This window comes from Eumetopias jubatus, unplaced genomic scaffold (genome assembly GCF_037043125.1).
Source record: "Eumetopias jubatus isolate StellerSeaLion01/CBP00866 unplaced genomic scaffold, mEumJub1_p1.0 scaffold_2, whole genome shotgun sequence".
NCBI classification, from domain to species: Eukaryota; Metazoa; Chordata; class Mammalia; order Carnivora; family Otariidae; genus Eumetopias; species Eumetopias jubatus.
In genome coordinates this window covers 150,032,979-150,056,954 of record NW_028274808.1, presented here as the reverse complement: position 1 = coordinate 150,056,954, position 23,976 = coordinate 150,032,979, and the positions used below count along the sequence as shown (strand labels likewise).

At 36.3% G+C, this 23,976-nt stretch overlaps 1 protein-coding gene across 8 annotated transcripts in view; it reads right to left on the bottom strand.

The window, feature by feature from the left end:
• Positions 1–23,976, bottom strand: part of EPHA5 (EPH receptor A5) — a 343,376-nt gene that overhangs the window by 292,007 nt on the left and 27,393 nt on the right. For all 8 annotated transcript variants that reach the window (XM_028100661.1, XM_028100664.1, XM_028100663.1 and 5 more), the window contains exon 2: positions 17,395–17,459. In XM_028100661.1, the coding sequence (XP_027956462.1) occupies positions 17,395–17,459 (65 nt within the window). The remainder of the gene's footprint in view (positions 1–17,394; positions 17,460–23,976) is intronic.

Sequence of the window (23,976 nt, the reverse complement as noted above, 5' to 3'; positions counted from 1 at the left end):
TAATTAAATAATCCTGGGTCAGGATTGCATGACACAAAATGAATTAAAACACTTTGATGTCGCTTTCCATTATTCTATTTTTAGCCAAAAATGTGAAGTCTTTTCATTCCGAACAACCACCACTTCCTAGAGGTTCAGATGCCTAGTTATTTATCAACTAGTAACAGACATAGTTAATGTAAATTTACATCAAAGGCATCGAGTGACATGCTAGAGGTAAAGACAAAAAGGTCTTTACACTGGAAAAACTTACAGTAGTCACACAAAAAAATAGGTAAATCTAAAATATCTAAATTTTAGTGTGTTCAATACACAATGAGTGCTGTATTGATTCAGCCTAGGAAGTGGTCACCTTGTTGAGGGGTAATGAAAGGTTTCATGTTTTATAACTTCAGCTGGGCCTTAAAGAATATGATTAGCAGTAAGATGGGTTATATGGAGGGTGAGAGGTGAAGCAGTTCAAGCAATTTGTGCAAAACGCGAGAGGTAGAAATTTATATGAATCCTTTGAGGAGTTAAGAAGAGAGAAATTAGTCCATTTGGAGGAAAGTGTGGTGGGGTGTAAGATCACAAAGACCGCAGCGGCCAGGTTCCAGAGGACAGAGATTGCAAGCTGAGCAGTCTGAACCATCACTTCCTGCATTAGTGCAAGCAGTGAATAGCATAAAAGAAAAAAGAGAGAGAGAGAGAGAAACAGAGGGGAGGAAAGAATAAGGCAATGAATAGCAAACGCCTGAAAAACTTCAAACATGAGAGGAGTCTTGAGCATTCTTTCTCCCCCTGCTGCCTTTAATGGAAATAATCAACAGGAATGCTGGATGATTACAGTATATTTTTTCTCTGTGGGAGAGGGAGATTATGTACTCAGAACCATAAAGCATTTTGCTTGCAAAATTAATTCAAATTGACTTGCATGGGAGCACTGTCACATGAATTGAAAACAGCTGAAGAATAGTGAGAGGAGAAAAAAAGATTATGATAAACAGCAATCAAACTACTCAGAAAAATACCTAGTGTTTGGACCCTGGGGACCTCTGCAAGGCCCAGTTTTACTTAACATCTTCATTAATGAGTGGGAAGATGGGAGCAAAAAAAAAAAAAAATCATCATATTCACATGTGGAAACTGGTACAAATAGCAATGAGAGCAGAACATTTTTTTTCAGAAGGAAAAGGATTTTAGGCCTAGATTTTACATGGACCACACCATTTGGCAAAGAAAATCTAGACAGAAACCTAGAAATCCTCATAGACATAATGAGGAAAAGGGAACTATGAGGACCCAATATGAAACAGGTGGAAACGATATTGGGAAATGACTGTTGGATGCAAGTGTGTACACAGGCAGCTCACATCACAGGTGAGGTGACAGGAACTCATATATGACTCTTTAGAAATGATCTGAAACTGTTCACATTTATGCTCCCTGCTTAGTTACACAGACCAGTGGGAAAATCCATCAAAAAAAGAATGAATGGGAAGAATTGAGTGTTTCAGTAGAAAACTAGGTAAGGTGTTGAGTATGGATAACATAGCTGTACACACTGCAATCTGGAGGGAAAAAGAGATAGGGGTTGAGATGGAGGGAAGAAGAAGAATTTCATAGCACGATTTGAAAACAGGGAGGAGAATAATTAGTCTTGGAGTCATACCTTCCTGTGGAAATAGGACTTAAACCATGGCCTGAAGGATGAAGCCTTTAGCTAGGTGATTACAGGTAGGTTAAGGAGGAAGGATTAACAACAGGATTTCATGGATGAGGTTATTCTCCAGTTTACATTTGAGAGTATCCCTTATAATGTGGGAAAGTGTTTCAAGAGCCTCTAAAGAAAAAAATATTTGCAATATTTTATAGTGACTTTGAACAAATAAACAAAGTGATACCTAATAAATAAATAATACAAGCATGTCTCAATCCCACTTTGCAGGAATATACTGTGACTATTACTAATTCATTCAATATAATTGCATATATCAAAGACTAAATACAACATTTGTCTCATATGCCAAGGCAGAGCTGGACATTTTAAAGAACTTTCTTCATAATTGCTAAGTTTCCATGTGGGAAATCTAAATGCAAAATTGTACTTCTTCTAAACTTCAGTGTATGCTTAATGACTATCTTGAATTCCTTAAATTATTTATCTTAATTACCTTACGGGTTGGGTGTTCTTTTTGTTTTTCTAAAAAATAATGAATACAAAGCTACTTTGGAACAGGATTGTTCTTCATTATACTGGCATTTGCATTATATAGTATAATATCCATTCCCTTTAGAATTATTTTCTATCACTGTCCAAATAAAGTGCTTTTCTATATCCACTAATGTGTTCTTTTTCACCCACTTCAGCATCACGTTAATCTTTATTAGCCTCTCCATGCTCAGTGTGGGTCTCAACGCTTGTCATTATCCTTCCTCTCCTTCAGTGGAAAGCAAAGCCAAAATAAGATTCTGGCAAACTTACCCTGATCATAATCAAGATGTAAGAGATTACCAGTGTTCAAATATTTCTCCTCATCCTTTTTGCCTTTAATTTTGGGGAAAGTGAATCACACACAAACTCCCCACACACACGCACTTTTGGTAAATCTGTGTATCAGAATAGAAAATCCAGTTTAAGTTCTTCCTGATTCAAGTGAATCCACGTAACACACTAACAATGTATTCACAGTCCATTTTGAATAATCTAAACCTGAGTTATTTTCAACTTCAAAAGTAAGTGCACAGGTTCTCTAGCTCAAAGAAATTAGAAAATAGAACAAAGTCACACTAAAACAGGAAAAGCCATAAACTCCTGTTTTGAAGTGTCTTGAATGGAAGACCATTGTTTTTTCTTTCTCCCCCAGGCAGAGACCCAGTTATTCTGTCTCTATTTTACTACAAATATGATTTAGGTTAATATTCTGAAATTTTTCTCAAATGAATAAATTATTGCAAATGATCCTAATAGCCCCTGCAATCAGCATAAGAAAAGATTTCACAATAAAGCTTATTTTGTTTGACTGAAAGAAGAGACAGAAAAAATAAAAGAAGAGCTTGCAGGACAATTCAGAGGTGGTGCCCAGGGGAATGTGGTGGCTTGCCCATTGTGTGCTCCAGGAAGTACAGAGAACTCAGTGGGGAAATGGCAGGCTCCACCAAAGCAAAGGAGGCAGGTGTATCTTGTGATTTTTTGTAAGAACAACACATGGAAAAAAAAAAAAGAGCAATGATGGAATTTCTGAGACATAAGAGCATAATCTACTCTGAACAAACATCGTGACCATTAATTTTATTCTCCTGAGGATAAGCCTTGAAAACATTTGCTAAAATTTCTCAGAAAACAATGTTATTTACATCGATGCTTAGAGTATGAAGATTAATCAATATTAAATGCTTCAGAAGATGACTAAAATAAATGTAATGTAATTAAACGGAAGCAAAATACATCTTCAGGTTGTGTACAGATAGGCTGATAAAGCTATAGATACAAGATTGAGTGTTTAAGGGAAGAAAATAAAAGGGAGAGAGAGGAAATCCTTAAGTGAGGAAATAGTTATTTTATTTTTTATTTTATTTTTAGATTTGTTTATTTATATTAGAGAGAGAAGGAGGGGCAGAGGGAGAGGGAGAAAGAGAACCTCAAGCAGACTCCCTACCAAGCCCGGAGCCTGACACATGACTCGATCACAGGACCCTGAGATCATGCGATCATGAGAGCATGAGATCATGATCTGAGCTGAAACCACGAGTCAGATGCTTAACCAACTGAGCCACCCAGGCACCCCTAGAAAATAGTTATTTGAGAGGAGTCTATTGATTCTACTGTTATTCAGCCAAATGATTCAATGAGAAAATTAGGATAAATGTATTGCTATGAAGTTTGTTCATCTATTCTAAATACTTTCCTAATTCTAATTGAAATGGGATTTATACAATACGACTTTTACCTTTAAAGAAAAATACATTCTTGAAGGTTTTGCTTATCTTTTTCTGAAGTCTAGATGTGGAATTTGCTACTATACATGCCATTTAGTGGGAAAGTGGAGATAATAAAGTCTATTCACTTAAAAAATTAAAATAGTTGTAAAACTTACAAGTATTTTATTTTATTTTTAAGATGTAATCTATTTGCCAGGGAGAGAGAGAGCACAAGTCAGGGGGAGTGGCAGGCAGAGGGAGAAGGAGAAGCAGGCTCCTCAATTGTATTCAACGCAAAGAGTACTGAGTCTCATGTTTTGGTGTCAAAATATGAAAATTCTTGAACTCTACCAACTTCTTTCAATGGTCAAATGCCAAAGAGATAGGAGAGTAGTTATTGCTTTTAACTGCCAAAATGCTACTTTCTGGATATATCTGGAAACAGCAATAGAGAAGCAGCTTTTAAATCAACCAACATCTTCTCTATTTCTTTAATAGTTTAGGGATCAAGTGGTGCATTGAAATACATTATCTTATTTTTTCCTAAAAACAACACTGCGAGACAAATGACATAATTGTCACACAACACCACCTAGCACTTAGGAAAGCCAAGATTCACAGAGGTCCCCAAAACAATAGCGAATTATAGATATAGCTGGGAGTCAAGTTAATTCATCCCTTTAATGATCTAACTATCTATTATGTAATTATATGTGTGTGTGTGTGTGTGTGTGTATTAAATACACACAAAATAACAAATGCAACATACTTCTGAGCACCTATGTACTATATATACATTTTTTTCAAATACTTATGATCCAGCAATGGATAGAATGCAACCCACTCTGACTCATTTAAAACTTTTTAAAGATGAATTTCCTTTTTAGCATTAATTACTCTTTTATATAAACTAGAAATCTGGGCAACATCCAGAATCTAGTCATGTCTCTGGAGACCTAACTGTTTTGTTTGGAGGACTTCGCCTCTGGTTTAAAATAACCAGTCTCCTGGAAGACCTGGGCTTGAAATAGAATCAGTCTCTTACCAGCTGCCTAACCTTGGGCAATTAACTTACCCTTACTGAGCCTCTTTTTCCTCATCTACAAGAAGAATACTAAGTATCTTTTTTTGCATTGTCATTGTTAGTATTAAATGAATTTATGTACTTACAAAAGTATTTTTTCATGGGAAGACAGTCAGAAACAATGATATGATACCACATGTGCCAAATAGAATACATGTGCTCTTCCCAGTGTGGCACAAACTACCAGAGTGACCTTGAGCAAATACTGTCACCTCTCTGCCACTTTTGTACATCTATAGAAAGAAAAGATAGAACCAGAAAGCATTTCATTGGCCACATTGTTCTAACACACTTTGATTACTCATTCTAAAAATAATAATGCTGCCTCAAATTCCAGGAGGTCAGGGACTTTGTTTTCTTCAGTGCTAGACTCACTGTGCCTATAAAACTCACTGACATATACTAAGTGCCCAATCTTGTTGAATGAATGAATGCAGAAAATTTGCATAAAAAGCAAACCTTGCTGTAATATAGTACTTCTAGATATGTCCAGATTAAAAAAGGGAAGGAGAGTTTAAGTTATTACCACGAAGTATGTGTGTGTGATGTGCATGCGCATACACATATGGTCTCTCTCATATACTGTGGCTAAAGAGCACATGCTGAAGCCCAAATTCAAATGATGTTTCCTGATTAAGGTGAAGTACTCAAACAAAATCTAGGAAGAAACTATCTCAGCATGTAATAACAGAGATTTTTTTTAAGACCCTCCTGAAACAAAAGAAAATCCTGATGATTGTATTTTTTAAAGATGTTGTTTATTTATTTGAGAGAGAGAGTACACACAGGCGTGCAGGCACAGAAGCGGGGTGAGGGGCTGGAGGGACAAACAGACTGCTCTGTGAGCGCTGATCCCCATTCGGCTAGATCTCTGGACCCACTCTAAAATACTGCTAACATTACAGACTGGCAACTTAAATAAGTAGAGTATTAGATGGAAATTGAGTCAAAGAGGATAATTTGCTGACTCTCACAAAACAGCAACCTTTACTCAGCTTTGGGCTGTTGAAGTCATAGAAGGCTGCTAGGTCCAGTATTCTGAAACTTCCAACTAAACAGAGAAGCCAGAAATTCAGATTTTATATGAAATCTCTCAATCTTTAAGTGCTGACAAGGAATTCAAATGGATATACTTATATGGAAAAATAAACAAAAAACCTGTTGGGTCTCTTGGTATAAGAAGAATAGATATGCAGTAGAAGGTCAAAGAAAGAATATTTACTGGGCACCAACACTGTGCCAAGTTCTACTCTCAGCCCCACTTTTTAAATCTTTATGTAAAACTATATCTCAGTAATTTGTGCTCCATTTTATAAATTTTTTAAAAACAATAAAGTAAGTTATCCTTCTAATACATGTTTACGGAAGTTCTCTTGTATGCCGGGACCTGAGCCAACTTGTAGAAACACTGCTGAATGGTAAATATGAGATAGCCATAAGAAGCTCAAGAGCTGACAAGCATAGAAAATGTATCACAGGTACAACAATGATTGTTACTCAGAAGTGTGTGGAATATGTGCATGACTTTAAGGGATGGATAACAGTGTTTCTCTTAAATATTTGCTTAATTCTTAAGTGCAGATTTGGGGTACCTAAATAAAATATTCACTCCTAAGGCCTGAAGTTCAGAAAATATTCTGAAAAGGAGATTATTCTTATTTATTTAGTTTAATAAAGGCTTTCAGACTGGGGGAGCTCCGAGTCAGATCAAATCTAGACAGCCTTACAAGAACAGTCTTCCAGGAAGCTATCAGATCAAATAAGGACAATTCCCTGGGATCCAGTCTTTGAAGAATCTCCTGTCCCACTCTGCTGCTCCAGTGCCTGCTAGCCTGCTGCTTTTTTACCTTGCCAGCAGGTTTTTGGTTTTTGAAGGCTACCTCACAGCTGGAGAGTCAGGAAAGAACATAAGGCACCTTAAAATGCTAACACTATTAAAGTAAAAGAAAGAAAGGAAAAAGAAAATATCCAGTTCCAATAAATACTAAAATTTTTAACCTAATTTAATCTTTACATTTTTTTTAAATGCTAAAGTTAGTGCTGCTGTTCTAACAATAGTCCATCATTTTTCCTGCATAAATGATCCCTGTATTGGCCCAAGACTGGTTAATTTCCGGAGTTCCAGAAAATTGATTCTGACAATGTTTGCCAGTTTTCTCATGGCTTTTATGGAAAAGAATATTTGTAGAGGCCCTTACTCCACAATTTTTGATGGCATCACTTTTGATCTATATTTCACTTAGAATTAGATTGCTTATCTAATCATAAATGGCACAGCCTACTAACAATAGAGTAATATATTAATTAATTCTTATTAGAATTAATTACACCTTGAACACTCATTTCTTTAAACTATACTTTTAAAATTTCCTTTATTTTGTATTTGAATGACATAACACAAAATGAAACATGTATGTTCTGTACACATTGGACAAGTGTGGACAAGTACACACTTGGGCAAATAAATGCACATTCACCAAGTTTCTCTACCTTAACTTTTTTTCTTTAATATTAACATCAGGCATAGCTATGTCAAAAGAAACATAATTCAAAATATTGTAAGAATGTTGAAAAGGAAACTCATTGTTTAAAAAACTGAATGAGGGGCACCTGGGTGGCTCAGTTGGTTCACAATCCAACTCTTGATTTTGAATCAGGTCATGGTCTCAGGGTCATGGGATCGAGCCCTGTGTTGGGCTCTGCACTGAGTGTGGAGCCTGCTTAAGATTCTCTCTCTCTCCCTCTGCCTAGCCCCGCCCCCACTGACACCCTCTTTCTAAAAAATATATATATATATTAATTAAAATTTAAAAATTTAAAAAAATTAAAAACTGAACAAAACCTACAGTATACTAACAATTATAATGGAAAGAAAAAGAAAGCATGAAGTTGTTAGAATGAATAGAGCTCATTCTGGACATGAAGGGACTATGTTGTTATAAAGGAAACGATTATGTTTTAGACAAAATTCATGTACAAAATTGGGTAATTTCCCCCCAAATTTTAGTGCAAAAGCAATTACGAATCAGATTTACCCTCAAAGATGCACTCTGCCAAATCTTTTTTCTGAATAACTTCTGGATAGAAAGAGAAGACACACAAAACTAAATTCAAAAGGAATATGACATATTTTCCCAGGCTTTTAAAAAATTAACTTCAACCCCCCCATCAGCCATCTCCCCAGAAAGCGCAATTTAAAATATTGACATAACAGATCATTTGTGGTATGCGAAAAAATTCAGAGTACACAATATAGCTATAGGCTCTCATAGATGGATATTAGCCAGCCATCTACTTGTACAGGGGCAATGAGAGATGAAAGAAAGAAAATGATTTGAGGTGAAGGGCAGGAGGAGGAAAACAGAAAGGAAGAAGGAAGAACATAAGAAAGATAAAAGAGGGACTAAGAGAATATACACCATTATGTTGGCACTAATACCTGGCTGGTACTATACTTTTTCCCTTTGGCTTATATTTATGTCCTAATATCTTAACAACCTGTTAATATACTTTATTTATAGTATATCTCTAAATGCAACCGTAATTTTTAAAAACCAAAAAGAAATACCATGTTAATGAAAGAAATCACATTGAGGGCGCCTGGGTGGCTCAGTCGGTTAAGCAACTGCCTTCGACTCAGGTCATGATTCTGGATTTCCAGGATCAAGTCCCGCATCGGGCTCCCTGCTCAGCGGGGAGTCTGCTTCTTCCTCTAACCCTCCCTCCTCTCATGTGCTCTCTCTCTCTCTCTCATTCTTTCTCTCAAATAAAAAAAATAAATCCTTAAAAAAAAAAAGAAAGAAATCACATTGAGATTAGGATGTTAGCATATAAACTATGAATTAGAACAATTAATACCACTTGTTTTACCTCCATAATAACTCTGTTTATAAAGGATTGAATAACATACCTGACTTTTTCATCAAATGCAAAAAAAAAGTAATAAGTATTAACTATTTGGATTATGCAATATTAGATTACTTAATTACACCAAAATTACCTTTGGAAGTCATATGAACTATTATCAGTGTTAATAATTTTCTAAACGAATTACATATACACACTATACTAGGAAGTTTTAAATATTCAAATTGTTTAAATTAAATTTTCAAAATAGAATATTGAAAAATAATATTTGTGCTTGCCACAAAAGAGTGCTATAATGAATTTGGGTAGTTTGAGTCTGAAAATTATAAAATAGTTAAATATTTTTTTTACTTTTAAAAATTTTATTATATATTAGTCACCATAAATATTAAAGTTATATGTAAATAAAAATCTCTCAAAATCTGAATTGTTTTTAATATAATAGTCATGCAATACAGTTAATATTTTCTGTGTAATATAATAATTTTATGCCACAATATTTTACTTACATTCATTTTCCATCTGATAATATAGATATATTTTTAATTGAGCAGAAGATAATAGAATACTTTTAATATAATCCATGTATTAAGATTGTTAGTATTACACAATAATATACATATTGTTTTAAAAATGGCTTACCTAATCTTTACCCAAAATACATTAGTATTTTTATTTTTTATTGTTATGTTAATCACCATATATTACATCATTAGTTTTTGATGTAGTGTTCCATGATTCATTCTTTATGCATAAAACCCAGTGCTCCACGCAGAACATGCCCTCCTTAATACCCATCACCAGGCTAACCCATCTCCCCACCCCCTCCTCTCTAGAACCCTCAGTTTGTTTTTCAGAGCCCATTGTCTCTCATGGTTGGTCTCCCCCTCCGATTTACTCCCCTTCATTCTTCCCCTCCAGATATCTTCTTCTTTTTTTTTTTCTTAACATATATTGCATTATTTGTTTCAGAGGTACAGATCTGTGATTCAACAGTCTTGCACAATTCACAGTGTTCACCATAGCACATACCCTCCCCAGTGTCTATCACCCAGCCACCCCATCCCTCCCACCCCCCACCACTCCAGCAAACCTCAGTTTGTTTCCTGAGATTAAGAATTCCTCTTATCAGTGAGGTCATATGATACATGTCTTTCTCTGATTGACTTATTTCACTCAGCATAACACCCCCCAGTTCCATCCACGTCGTTGCAAATGGAAAGTTCTCATTCCTTTTGATGGCTGCATAATATTCCATTGTGTATATATACCACCTCTTTATCCATTCATCTGTTGATGGACATCTTGGCTCTTTCCACAGTTTGGCTATTGTGGACATTGCTGCTTTAAACATTGGGGTGCACATTGGGGTGCACGTACCCCTTCAGATACCTGCATTTGTATCTTTGTGGTAAATACCCAGCAGTGCAATTGCTGGATCGTATGGTAGCTGTATTTTAAACTCTTTGAGGAACGTCCATACTGTTTTCCAGAGTGGCTACACCAGCTTGCATTCCCACCAACAGTGTAGGAGGGTTCCCCTTTCTCCGCATCCCCGCCAAAATCTGTCGTTTCCTGACTTGTTAATTTTAGCCATTCTGACTGGTGTGAGGTGGTATCTCATGGAGGTTTTGATTTGGATTTCCCTGATGCCGAGCAATGTTGAGCACTTTTTCATGTGTCTGTTGGGCATTTGGATGTCTTCTTTGGACAAATATCTGTTCATGTCTTCTGCCCATTTCTTGATTGGATTATTTGTTCTTTGGGTGTTGAGTTTCATAAATTCTTTATATATTTTGGATAGTAGCCCTTTATCTGATATGTCATTTCAAATATTTTCTCCCATTCTGTCGGTTGTCTTTTGGTTTTGTGGACTGTTTCTTTTGCTGTGCAAAAGCTTTTTATCTTGATGAAATCCCAATAGTTCATTTTTGCCCTTGCTTCCCTTGCCTTTGGCGATGTTTCTAGGAAGAATTTGCTGCGGCTGAGGTCGAAGAGATTGCTGCCTGTGTTCTCCTTTAGGATTTTGATGGACTATTGTCTCACATTTACGTCTTTCAACCATTTGGAGTCTGTTTTTGTATGTGGTGTAAGGAAATGGTCCAGTTTCATTCTTCTGCATGTGGCTGTCCAATTTTCCCAACACCATTTGTTGAAGAGACTGTCTTTTTTCCATTGGACATTCTTTCCTGCTTTGTCAAAGATTAGTTGACCATAGAGTTGAGGGTCCATTTCTGGGCTCTCTATTCTGTTCCATTGATCTATGTGTCTGTTTTTGTGCCAGTACCATACTGTCTTGATGATGACAGCTTTGTAATAGAGCTGGAAGTCTGGAATTGTGATGCCGCCAGCTTTGCTTTTCTTTTTCAACATTCCTGTGGCTATTCAGGGTCTCCACTGGTTCCATACCAATTTTAGGATTATTTGTTCCATTTCTTTGAAAAAAGTGGATGGTATTTTGATGGGGATTGCATTGAATGTGTAGATTGCTCTAGGTAGTATTAACATCTTCACAATGTTTGTTCTTCCAATCCATGAGCATGGAACGTTTTTCCATTTCTTTGTGTCTTCCTCAATTTCTTTCCTGAGTATTTTATAGTTTTCTGAGTACAGATCTTTTGCCTTTTTGGTTAAATTTATTCCTAGGTATCTTACGGTTTTGGGTGCAATTGTAAATGGGATCGACTCCTTAATTTGTCTCTCTTCTGTCTTGTTGGTGTATAGGAATGCCACTGATTTCTGTGCATTGATTTTATATCCTGCCACTTTACTAAATTCCTGTATGAGTTCTAGCAGTTTTGGGGTGGAGTCTTTTGAGTTTTCCACATAAAATATCATATCATCTAAAAGAGTGAGAGTTTGACTTCCTCTTTGCCGATGTGGATGCCTTTGATTTCTTTTTGTTGTCTGACTGCTGTGGCTAGGATTTCTAATACTATGTTGAAAACCAGTGGTGATAGTGGACATCCCTGCCGCCTTCCTGACCTTATGGGTAAAGCTCTCAGCTTTTCCCCACTGAGAATGATATTCGCTGTAGGTTTTTCATAGATGGCTTTTATGATATTCAGGTATGTACCCTCTATCCCTATACTCTGAAGAGTTTTGATCAAGAAAGGATGCTGTACTTTGTCAAATGCTTTTTCTGCATCTATTGAGAGGATCATATGATTCTTGTTCTTCCTTTTGTTAATGTATTGTATCATGTTGATTGATTTGTGGATGTAGAACCAAACTTGCAGCCCAGGGATAAATCCCACTTGGTCATGGTGAATAATCCTTTTAATGTACAGTTGGATCCTATTGGCTAGTATTTTGGTGAGAATTTTTGCATCCATGTTCATCAAGGTTATTGGTCTGTAATTCTCCTTTTTGATGGGGTCTTTGGTATTGGGATGAAGGTAATGGTGGCCTCCTAAAATGAGTTTGGAAGTTTTCCTTCCATTTCTATTTTTTGGAACAGTTTCAGGAGAATAGGTATTAATTCTTACTTTTTTTTAAACTTTTATTTATTTATTTATTCATGAGAGACAGAGAGAGAGAGAGAGAGGCAGAGGAAGACGCAGGCTCCCAAGGAGCAGGGAGCCCGATGCAGGACTCGATCCCAGGACCCTGGGACCATGACCTGAGCCAAAGGCAGACGCTTAACCATCTGAGCCACCCAGGCGACGTAGGTATTAATTCTTCTTTAATGTTTGGTAGAATTCCCCTGAAGAGCCATCTGGCCCTGGGCTTTTGTTTATTGGGAGATTTTTGATGACTGCTTCAATTTCCTTAGTGTCTATAGGTCTGTTCAGATTTTCTATTTCTTCCTGGTTCAATTTTGGTAGTTGATACATCTCTAGGAATGCATCCATTTCTTCCAGGTTATCTGATTTGCTGGCATAGAGTTGCTCAAAATATGTTCTTAAAATGGTTTGTATTTCTTTGGTGTTGGTTGCGATCTCTCCTCTTTCATTCATGATTTTGTTGATTTGGGTCATTTCTCTTTTCTTTTTGATAAGTCTGGCCAGGGGTTTATCAATCTGATTAATTCTTTCAAAGAACCAGCTCTTCGTTTTGTTGATCTGTTCTACTGTTCTTTTGGTTTCTATTTCATTGATTTCTGCTCTGATCTTTATTATTTCTCTTCTCCTGCTGAGTTTAGGCTTTCTTTGCTGTTCTTTCTCTAGCTCCTTTAGGTATAGGGTTAAGCTATGTATTTGAGACCTTTCTTGTTTCTTGAGAAAGGCTTGTGTTGCTATATACTTTCCTCTCAGGACTGCCTTTGCTGTATCCCAAAGATTTTGGACAGTTGTGTTTTCATTTTCATTGGTTTCCATGAATTTTTTAAATTCTTCTTTAATTTCCTGGTTGACCCATTCATTCTTTAGTAGGATGCTCTTTAGCCTCCATATATCTGAGTTCTTCCCGACTTTCCTCTTGTGATTTGAGTTCTAGTTTCAAAGCATTGTGGTCTGAAAATATGCAGGGAATAATCCCCATCTTTTGGTACCGGTTGAGACCTGATTTGTGACCTAGGATGTGATCTACTCTGGAGAATGTTCCATGGGCACTAGAGAAGAATGTTATTCCGTTGCCTTGGGATGGAATGTTCTGAATATGTCTGTGAAGTCCATTTGGTCCAGTGTGTCATTTAAAGTCTTTATTTCCTTGTTGATCTTTTGCTTAGATGATCTGTCCATTTCAGTCAGGGGGGTGTTAAAGTCCCCCACTATTATTGTATCATTGTCAATGTGTTTCTTTGCTTTTGTTATTAATTGCCTTATATAATTGGCTGCTCCCATGTTAGGGGCATAGATATTTACAATTGTTAGATCTTCTTGCTGGATAGACCCTTTAAGTAGGATATAGTGTCCTTCCTCATCTCTTATTACAGTCTTTGTTTTAAAATCTAATTTGCGTGATATAAGGATAGCCACCCCAGCTTTCTTTTGGTGTCCATTAGCATGGTGAATGGTTTTCCACCCCCTCACTTTCAAGGTGGGGGTGTCTTTGGGTCTAAAATGAGTCTCTTCCAGACAGCAAATTGATGGGTCTTGTTTGTTAATCGAATCTGATAGCCTGTGTCTTTGATTGGGGCATTTAGCCCATTTACATTCAGGGTAACTATGGAAAGATATGAATTTAGTGCCATTGTATTGCCTGTAAGGTGACTGTTACTATATATTGTCTGTGTTCCTTTCTGGTCTATGCTGCTTTTAGGCTCTCTCTTTGCTTAGAGGACCCCTTTCAATATTTCTTGTAGGACTGGTTTTGTGTTTGCAAATTCTTTAGTTTTTGTTTGTCCTGGAAGCTTTTTATCTCTCCTATTTTCTTTCTTTTTTTTTTTTTAAGATTTTATTTATTTATTTGAGAGAGAGAGAATGAGAGATAGAGAGCACGAGAGGGAAGAGGGTCAGAGGGAGAAGCAGACTCCCTGATCAGCAGGGAGCCCGATGTGGGACTCGATCCTGGGACTCCGGGATCATGACCTGAGCCGAAGGCAGTCGCTTAACCAACTGAGCCACCCAGGCGCCCTTTATCTCTCCTATTTTCAAAGACAGACTAGCTGGATATAGTATTCTTGGCTGCATATTTTTCTCGTTTAGTGCTCTGAAGATATCATGCCAGTCCTTTCTGGCCTGCCAGGTGTCTGTGGATAGGTCTTTTGCCAATCTAATGTTTCTACCATTGTAGGTTACATATCTCTTCTCCTGAGCTGCTTTCAAGATTTCCTCTTTGTCTCTGAGACTTGTAAGTTTTACTATTAGATGTCGGGGTGTTGACCTATTTTTATTGATTTTGAGAGCGGTTTTCTGTGCCTCCTGGATTTTGATGCCTGTTTCCTTCCCCACATTAGAGAAGTTCTCTGCTATAATATGCTCCAATATACCTTCTGCCCCTTCTCTCCTTCTTCTTCTTTTGGGATCCCAATTATTCTAATGTTGTTTCATCTTATCGTATTGCTTATCTCTTGACTTCTGCCCTCGTGATCCAGTAGTTGTTTATCTCTCTTTTTCTCAGCTTCTTTATTTTCCATCATTTGGTCTTCTATATCACTAATTTTCTCTTCTGACTCATTTATCCTAGCAGTTAGGGCCCCCATTTTGGATTGCACCTCATTAATAGCCTTTTTGATTTTGATTTGTTAGATTTTAGTTCTTTTATTTCTCCAGGAAGGGTTTTTCTAATAACTTCCATGCTTTTTTCAAGCCCAGCTAGTATCTTTAAAATCATGATTCTGAACTCTAGGTCCAACATCATACTAAAGTCTGTATTGAGTAGGTCCCTGGCAGACGGTACTACCTCTTGTTCTTTTTGCTGAGGTGATTTTTTTCGTCTCGTCATTTGGTCCAGAGGAGAACAGAATGAGAGAACAAAATGCTAACAGGTTAACAACGTCCCCAGCAAACATACTCTAAACAAATCAGTAAAAACCTGAAACCAGGGGAAAAGAAAGGGAAAGAAAGAAAAAAGAAGGAGAAAAAGAAAGAAAAAGATAAAAGCAAAGAAAAACAGAACAAAACAAAAAAAAACAGAATATGATCAAATATGATCAGGCTAGTGCATAGATCAGTGCCACACACACTAGATTTGGGGCATATTTTGCTCTGTTAGAAAAAAGTGCCCCCTAAAATTTTAAAGGAATAAAGACTTATATATGTACAAAATAAGGGTTGATACAATGAAGGGATGGAAGATGACTGTAAAGATGAAAATTATAAAAGATTTTATAAAAGGAATTGATAAGAAGTTGTTTGAAAAAAGAAAGAAGATTTAAAAAAAAAGGAAAAAAAAAGGGAGAGAATGTGCTCAGGCAGGAGACCAGAACAAAGCCATACACTAGTGATTTAGAGTATCTTTTGATCTGTTAGAAGAAACTGTATCTCAAAATTTTAAAGAGAGAACAGCTTATATATATATATATATGCCAAAAATAAGGGTAACTACTATGAAGGGATAAAATATGACTCTAAAATTGAAAAATAATTTTTTTAAAAGGGACTGATAAGATGTTGTTTGAAAAAGGGAAAAAGAAAAATTAAAAAAAAAACAGTTAAAAAAATTAACTTTGAAAAACTAACGAATCTTGGTAAAAAAGCCATGAATTCTATGTGCAGTATTCCCCTAGCGCTGGAGTTCTCCCGTTCTCCTTGATTGGTAAACTTGGTCTTGGCTGGCTGTTCGTGCTGTTCTTCTGGGGGAGCGGCCTGTGCTGTGGTTCCCAAATGTCTTTGCCGGAGGTGGAATGGCCCCGCCCTTGTTGGTCTGGGCTAAGCAATCTGTTTAGGTTTGCTCTCGGGAGCTTTTGTTCCCTGCAAGCTCTCAGTACAGCTTTGGAGGAGGACAGTGAAAATGGTGGCCTCCCAATCTCCGCCCGGAGGAGCCAAGAACTCGGGGCCCCGCTCCTCGGTGCGCCCCCAGAGAAAAGCAGTCAGTCACTCCCGTCTCCCCGGTCTCCGGCCTCACTCTGTGCTCACCCGGCCTGTGACCAAGTGTTTCTATCTCTGGCACCTTACCCCTTGTGGAGTCTCCAAACCCAGCAGATCCCTGCGGTGCACTCCCACACCGCTCCTCCCAGGGGAAGGAGAGTCTCCCCGGATCTGACGCTTGTTGGGTCCCTGCTGGAGGAGCAGTGGCCCGACTGGCCCGCGGATCACAGTTTACGGCAACCCCGAGCTGAGAGCCCGCGCCTTGGCTCCGTCTCTGCAGCCGGTTTCCCTGCTCCGATACCTGGGAGCTCTGCTGCACTCAGCCGCCCCCGGTCTTTCTGTGCCACCGAGCGTCCTGAGACCACACCGTCCCGCGAGGGTTCCACCCCCCGCTTAGCCACTGGAGTGACATCCCTCAGTGGAGCCGACTTCTAAAAGTTCCAATTTTGTGATTTGCGGCTCTATCACTTGCCAGAAGCGGCCAACGGAGGTCCCCTCCCCCGCCGTCTATCCTCCCGAGTATCGCCTCAGATTCACTTCTCCGCACATCCTACCCTCCAGTAAGTGGTCATTTTTCTGTTCCAGAGAGTTGTTGCTATTCTTTCCTTTAATCTCCTGTTGAGTTCATAGGTGTTCAGAATGTTTTGATCCCTATTCAGCTGAATTCCTGAGACCAGATGAAATCCAGGTCTCCTGCTCCTCCGCCATCTTGCCCCGTTCTCAAAATACTTTATTTCTAATGTACACCAGTAAAATAAGTTACTGGCAAAAACAATTACTGATTATAAAAATCTTCCAATGAAACACCTTTCTGAAAGTTTTCACTGAAGGAAAATTTAAGAACTGAAAAAAAACCTTTGATTACTGACTTGATAGTCTGAGAAACTTTTAATCTCAGTAAAATTTAAAGGAATTTCTTATACTATTTTCACTCCCTAATGTAGTGAATAAAATGCAAAATAAACTGTGTTTGAATCAACACTGGTCATTGACATATTAACTTTTATTTCCTGTTCATTATAACCAGGATAATACAAATCAAAATATATTCAGTTAATTTTCATGTGTGACATTTAACATGATGTCAACTCAGATAGCTTAAGTTATTGGGAAAATATCATAAAGGCTTACCCCATTTTTTGGAAAAGCAATCCATCCCAAGTCCCCCATGACAGTACGTGAATCCAATAAATTCACTGAAAGAAAAAGAACACAAAACTGAGTCAAATGTATAAAAAAGTATCACCATTTTCATAGTGTTATTAAAGTACATATTTCTTATATAACTGAAGTTAAATTAAGTATTCATCATGAATATGAGAGTTGTCATTTAATGAAAACATTATTTGGATGCACAAGAACAAGTGATTTTGAATAAACATTTGGAGAACAATTACAGCAAAAATACATAAACAAGTCATTACTCTAAGTGCTCTTTCTTGTCAAACAAGAATAAAGGAAAAGAATTAGTAAAAAGAAAAAGAAATGAAAGTCCACAGAAAACCGTAAGGACTATGCCACTCCTTTAAAGGCTCTCAATTTGGGGATTAAGCGGCCATAAATTTGTGACTACACATATTGTATTTTCTTCTGAAAAGCTATTATGAAGCAATTAACAAATAACTTACATTAAACAGAAATAAGCTATCCCCAAGTTTGTAAGATTTTTTTGTGATATTAACTGAAATCTGTAATCCAAACTGCAAGTTAAATTAAGAAATAAATCTACGCACCCATAACTAAGCCAAGAAAATTATAGCAGCTCTCAGGGTTGTTGCTAGAGTTAAGTGTCCACTGCATTCCCAAAAATATATTCTACTTACAAATAACCACAGTCTACAATGTGCTTCTTATAGAACTATCAGCTACATTTTTGAAATGCAGACCTCAATTATGGCTGGATATACATAAATATTTGGAACTCTCAGAATGGAAGTCTGAATATCATTATTACAAAAGGAAGCCATGAAAGGATGTGTACACACACATGCACCCACAGTCATACACACACACAGTGTTTATACTTCAACAAGTTTATCTACTGTTCTCCCCCCTGCCCAAATTAAACTAGCTTACAGGATGCTGAGCAAACTGCTTCAGACCTGGATCATAGATGATCATCTTTCCAGCCTATTATGCCTATCCCAAGTGATCTACCTGGCCCACCAGGCAGCTGAAACAGTTTGAAAGGGAAACAACTGAGTTATACCTAGTCAGAGGTACTGAAGCTTCCTTATACTACATTCAAGAAACACTACCTTGAAGTGTTACCAATTCTAAAAAAGAAAAAAAAGATTCTATCTGTAAATGTGAAGCTAAAGTACTAAAGTAGTAATAGCTGATAGACTGAGAATGTGTTACAGTACTCCTATAAGAAAATATAAGATGAAATTATTACAAACAAGGACATTAGGATCACAATTGAAATAAAAATTTTCTACATGCTATAGAAATTATGTGCATTTAAGCCTTATTATCCATTTTTATCTCACATAACATATGCACTTATAGATCTTATACACTGTTAACAGTCTATAATAATACTAGTTATATAAAGATAAACCAAAGTTTTAAAGTTTTAGAAAACACAGAAATATACTCAATACCACATATATATATATATATATATATATATATATATATATATGGCAGTCTTCTATGATGTGTGTGTATTCAATATACTTTTTACTTCTCTCATTAGGTTCTGAGCTCTTTAACTCTAAAAATCGATGCCTATAGAATGTTTGTATCACTTTTAGCCTATACATATCAGAGTGGCTTTACAGAATAATAAAATAAATAATTTGTTGGATTATTCCTTTTTAGAAGAAATTGGCCTAGCTGAAAAACTATTGTTGAAAACAGCAAAAACAAATGAAAACTGTTCCACTACCCACTGATCTTGCAAATCCACCAGTCATCCCACTAAATCTAATTTTTTAGTTAGATCCATACTCTTTTTACTCTCTTGTTGGCTTTTCTAGTTTCCATGGGAATAAAGCTATGTTAAACTTAAATGCCCTTGTCCTCATTTTAGTTTTTTCTGGGACACTAGGGCTATGTCTAGACATGACTAAATACCATGGGAGTGCAGAACTTAAATTCTTATGTTTATTCATCCTTTTGATTCATTTGATTCACCTTTGATATTGAGTAGCAGCATATCTGTGTAGACCTAATAAAGTAGAGCAAATCAGCAAGCTAAAGGCCTTCTACTATGATGGCAGTCAAATTGAACTTAATCCTATATTGGCAAACTGATGTGAATAGGAATTCTAGGAATTCATAACTAGCCTGCCATGAGAAACACAACATTCCTTGTAGACCTCTTAGTAACATGTGGATCTTCAAATATTTATTATTACCAACAGAATTGCAGATGTCTTTCTAAAATTTAGTTACCCTCACTTGAATTAACTTTAATCTAAATTACTATTCTTAACTCTTTTTTGCTTAAAATATATGTGTGTATGTGAAATTAAATGAATGAATTCAAAATACTAGCTTGGCTGTTAATACATTTTGAGAATTTTCAACATTGGCATACATTTCTAAAGACTATATTTATTTATTTGACAGAGAGAGACACAGTGACAGAGGGAACACAAGCAGGGGGAGTGGGAGAGGGAGAAGCAGGCTGTCCGCAGTGCAGGGAGCCCGATGTGGGACTCCATCCCAGGACCCTGGGATCATGACCCGAGCCTAAGGCAGACACTTAACGACTGAGCCACCCAGGCGCCCCGGCATATGTTTCTAAACACATGAAAATACCCACAACAAAATGTACATTATCTTTCTTATGATGATCTTGTCAAAAGTTTTTCTTCAAAGAAATAGATTAGGAGGTTTATAAGATACACACGTATGTCACTTCCCACTGCTGTCTAAAATTGTTTTTGTTTTGGAAACAGATGTTTTCATAAAATTCACAATGCAAAGAAGATACTTATACATATGATTACTAAATTAGAAATTGAAAAAAAGAGTAAAATTAGATGTTTCAAGCAATTACTTGCAGATTACTCTATTATAATTTTGTTCATATAATTCAGAGGAAATTGGAATTTGATGCCTCAGGAAAAATAATTAAAATTATAGTTAGATAGGTAGATAGAGATATTTACATAGAGATAGAAATAAATATATATAGAGAGATACAAATGTATAGATACAGGGATACAGAGAGTGTTAGCTTTCTTAAACCTCCAAGTTTTGCACATGCTGCTTTAGCTGTCTCAAATATCCTTCCACCCCCTTTTGAATTGCTAACTTCATTTGTCCAACAAAACTTCATTTGTCCACATTTCAGGAACTGTTACCTCTAGGAAGCCATCTCTATTCCTCTTTATTACTGAATATTATATAAGCACCCAATTATTATTTCCAAAACACTGAAGACACAGAATTGTATTGTCCCCTTAAAAGAATACCATGTTTGACTCATGCCTATGAACCTAGCCTGCACTCAGAAGAGCTGAATAGCTGTTTGTCTTATTAATGAATCATTTGGTCAGTGGGCAGATCAAGAGGGTGTGCCTGAATCAACATACACCAGTGGTTCTCAACACGGGCATCTGATAACGTCTGGAGACATTTCTGATTGTAAAAAGTGGAGGGTGGGAGGAGTATTGGTTACTGGCTTCTCACGGGAAGAAACCAGGTATTCAGCTAAACATTTCTCAATGCACAGCAAAACTTCCCCCACCCCCAGTAAAGAATTATCTGGCTTAAATTTCATTAATGCCAAACTTAAGAAACCCTGGTATACACCTATGATGCTACCAGAAAATCTTTACTTTCACGTTCTTTGTGCAGCACAGCAGTAGCATGATTTTCATTAATAGAAGTTAGCATATTTGGAGGCATTCCTTATAAATTAAAATACTACTATTTAAGGAAATAAGAGTAATAAAAATTGAAATTGTATTTAGGGGGAAATAGATTAATCTTATTACCCAACACCCTTAAATTATTTTTCATATAACTAATACAACTGTTATTATAAGTGTTCTTATTTATGCTCTAATAATTTCTCAACATTCAGGATGGCAGGCATGAAAAAACACTACAACACTGATACTATTAATGCCTCCATTTCCTCCACTACTTAAGCTAGTAACATAAAAACCAGAAGTTTAGACATAGGGTATATATAAATGGGAATTTTCAGAATTTCATTACCCAATTTCATTACCAAATTTATTAAAAGGGGAGATTGGCAGTAATGGAGCACAGTCACTAAGTATCTTCTATGCAACAATTACAATAATTAAATTGTTCTGAACAGTATATATGCTTGTTGTAAACTGCAATGAATACACAATAAGTATTGATCTTCATTGTACAACTTAATTAAAACTTGTCTGGGAGAAGCCACTAATGAATATAATTAGAGGGAATGTTTGATATCATAGTTACTTTGGAAGACATTAATTAGATATCAGAAATTTTATGGAAAATGTTTTATTCTATTATTTGTATTTTAAAATAAAGTCACACTATTAAGCTGAAAGACAGTCTTCAAGGTCATTTCCCTCAACCATTTTATAATTACAATGAAGATGGGCATATTGGTTGGTATTCTCATCAGTAATTAAGAAGACTGATTCTCCAGGAGAAATAACTCTTCAGGGGTCAATGAGTATATAGTCTATTACAAATTCCTAATGTTAATATAGGAAAAAAAGATTTACTAATACAAGAACTTTTTAATAAGTAAAACGTTAACCATCTATCCAACCAAATAACAGATTATAATTGAAACTAATTCAAACTAATCTGAAGTATACTTTAATTTTATTACTACACACTAATAATTTTAATGTTTTCTTGAACAGAGAAAGGCTTTTAAAGAATTTACTTTCAGAAAAGTCAGACAGTTGCTAACTCATTCTTTTGGTTGGGATTCAAGGGCGGGAAAAGGAAAGGATAGAATGAGTAAAATGTAATATGCATAAGAAGATTGTTAAGTTCTCAACTTCACACATTCTAACAATTAAAGATTAATTTCAGTTAATAATTCAAATATGCTCTCCAATGATTATAACTTTCAAATATTCATAACTTTCCATGTATCATTTTGACTCCATATCTTCCTCCTTAACATCTTGCTGATATTAGTCATAAAAAGCAGAAACAAATTTATTTGATTCTCCAGGAAAATGATACATTGGGATGAAGGTGTTTTGAAACTTTAAAAAGTTAAATGACAGCTCAAGGACACTCAGTCCCACAACCATTAGTTGGACAAGGCTGTGAAAGAATGTGTGATCCTTGATAACATGAAGGTAAAATAGAGTGACAGTGGCATATTCGTACTCTTACTTCATTTCTGTTTTTCCCATGAGCTTTACATAAAAAAACAAACACAATTGTAATGGTAGTTGGAACTTCACCACAGTATGAAGAGAGAATACTTCAGATTAGTAGCAGATAAGATGGCATTGTTTTTCTCTAAAGGCAGTGAATCAAAGTCCCATTACATACAGTAGGATTTTAATATAGGCTTGCTTATTGATTTCCATTTAACAGTATCAGAAAAGCTACTGGATTCAATTATAGCACATATTTTACTGATCTGTGGGAACAAACCCCAGATGTACAGCTGTCCAGCCTCTCTCCATGGTCCCAATCAGCACAGATGTGATTTCTTGCTTCCAGGCTAAATTTTATAATTTGACAACTGCTGCAGGGAACAAAGAAGAGTTGACAATATGAGTGCAGGGAAAGAGTACATGTGTCTCTCATTGGAAAACTAAATTTGTAAATTTGGTAAAAATCATGTTAAAAGTTTAGGAGTGTAATGTAGATTTCTGTCACCCCTTTACTTGAAGGCAAAAATACATAACCAAAAGTATTTCTGTAGACAATGAACGTGAGCATTTTTTTTCCAATTCTGAGCAACCCATGTGCGTAATTTCAGGAAAAAAAAGAAAGAATATGGGAAAAGGAATTTATTCAGTGTGTACTATGTGTCAGATGTTCTATTAGGTAACTTATACATACATTCTTTCATTTAATCTTCCTAACAGACCTATAGGCGCAATAAGAACACTGATGGGGTGCCTGGGTGGTTCAGTCGATTAAGCGTCTGCCTTCTACTCTGATCATGATCTCAGGGTCCTGGGATCAAGCTCCGCATTGGGGGGTCTCTGCTCAGTAGGGAGCCTGCTTCTCCCTCCGGTCCTCCACCACCGCCTGCCTGTTCATGCTTGCTCTCTCTCTCTCTCAAATAAATAAATAAATAAATAATAAATAAATAAATAAATAAAAGAACACTGATAATTTCCAGTCTCATTCAGAGCCCAGCAGGGAAATCAAGGAAAGAAGAAAACATGAAACAATACTGAAATTCTTTATGACAAACCACAAGCCCTTCCTATGGCTTTGCACAACCAAGTCCCTTATTTAGAGCCTGGATATAAGATACTTTGATTACAGCCATCTACCTCTCTGGACATCCAAAAGTCATTATCTAAACCCTGATTGTGAATGAATTTACTTTGTACATGAACTATGGCTGCTGAACCCTGCTTGAGAAAAAAAAATCATAATTATATAAATATATAATATATTATAAATTAACAGTGGCCTCAAATGGGCCATCAATATTACCTAATAAATCTACTCTTTGGGAAATCAGTTCTTTCATAAATTAACCACAAAATATTTTGTAAAATCTTAGTTAAAATATTAAAAATAAACCTCATATTC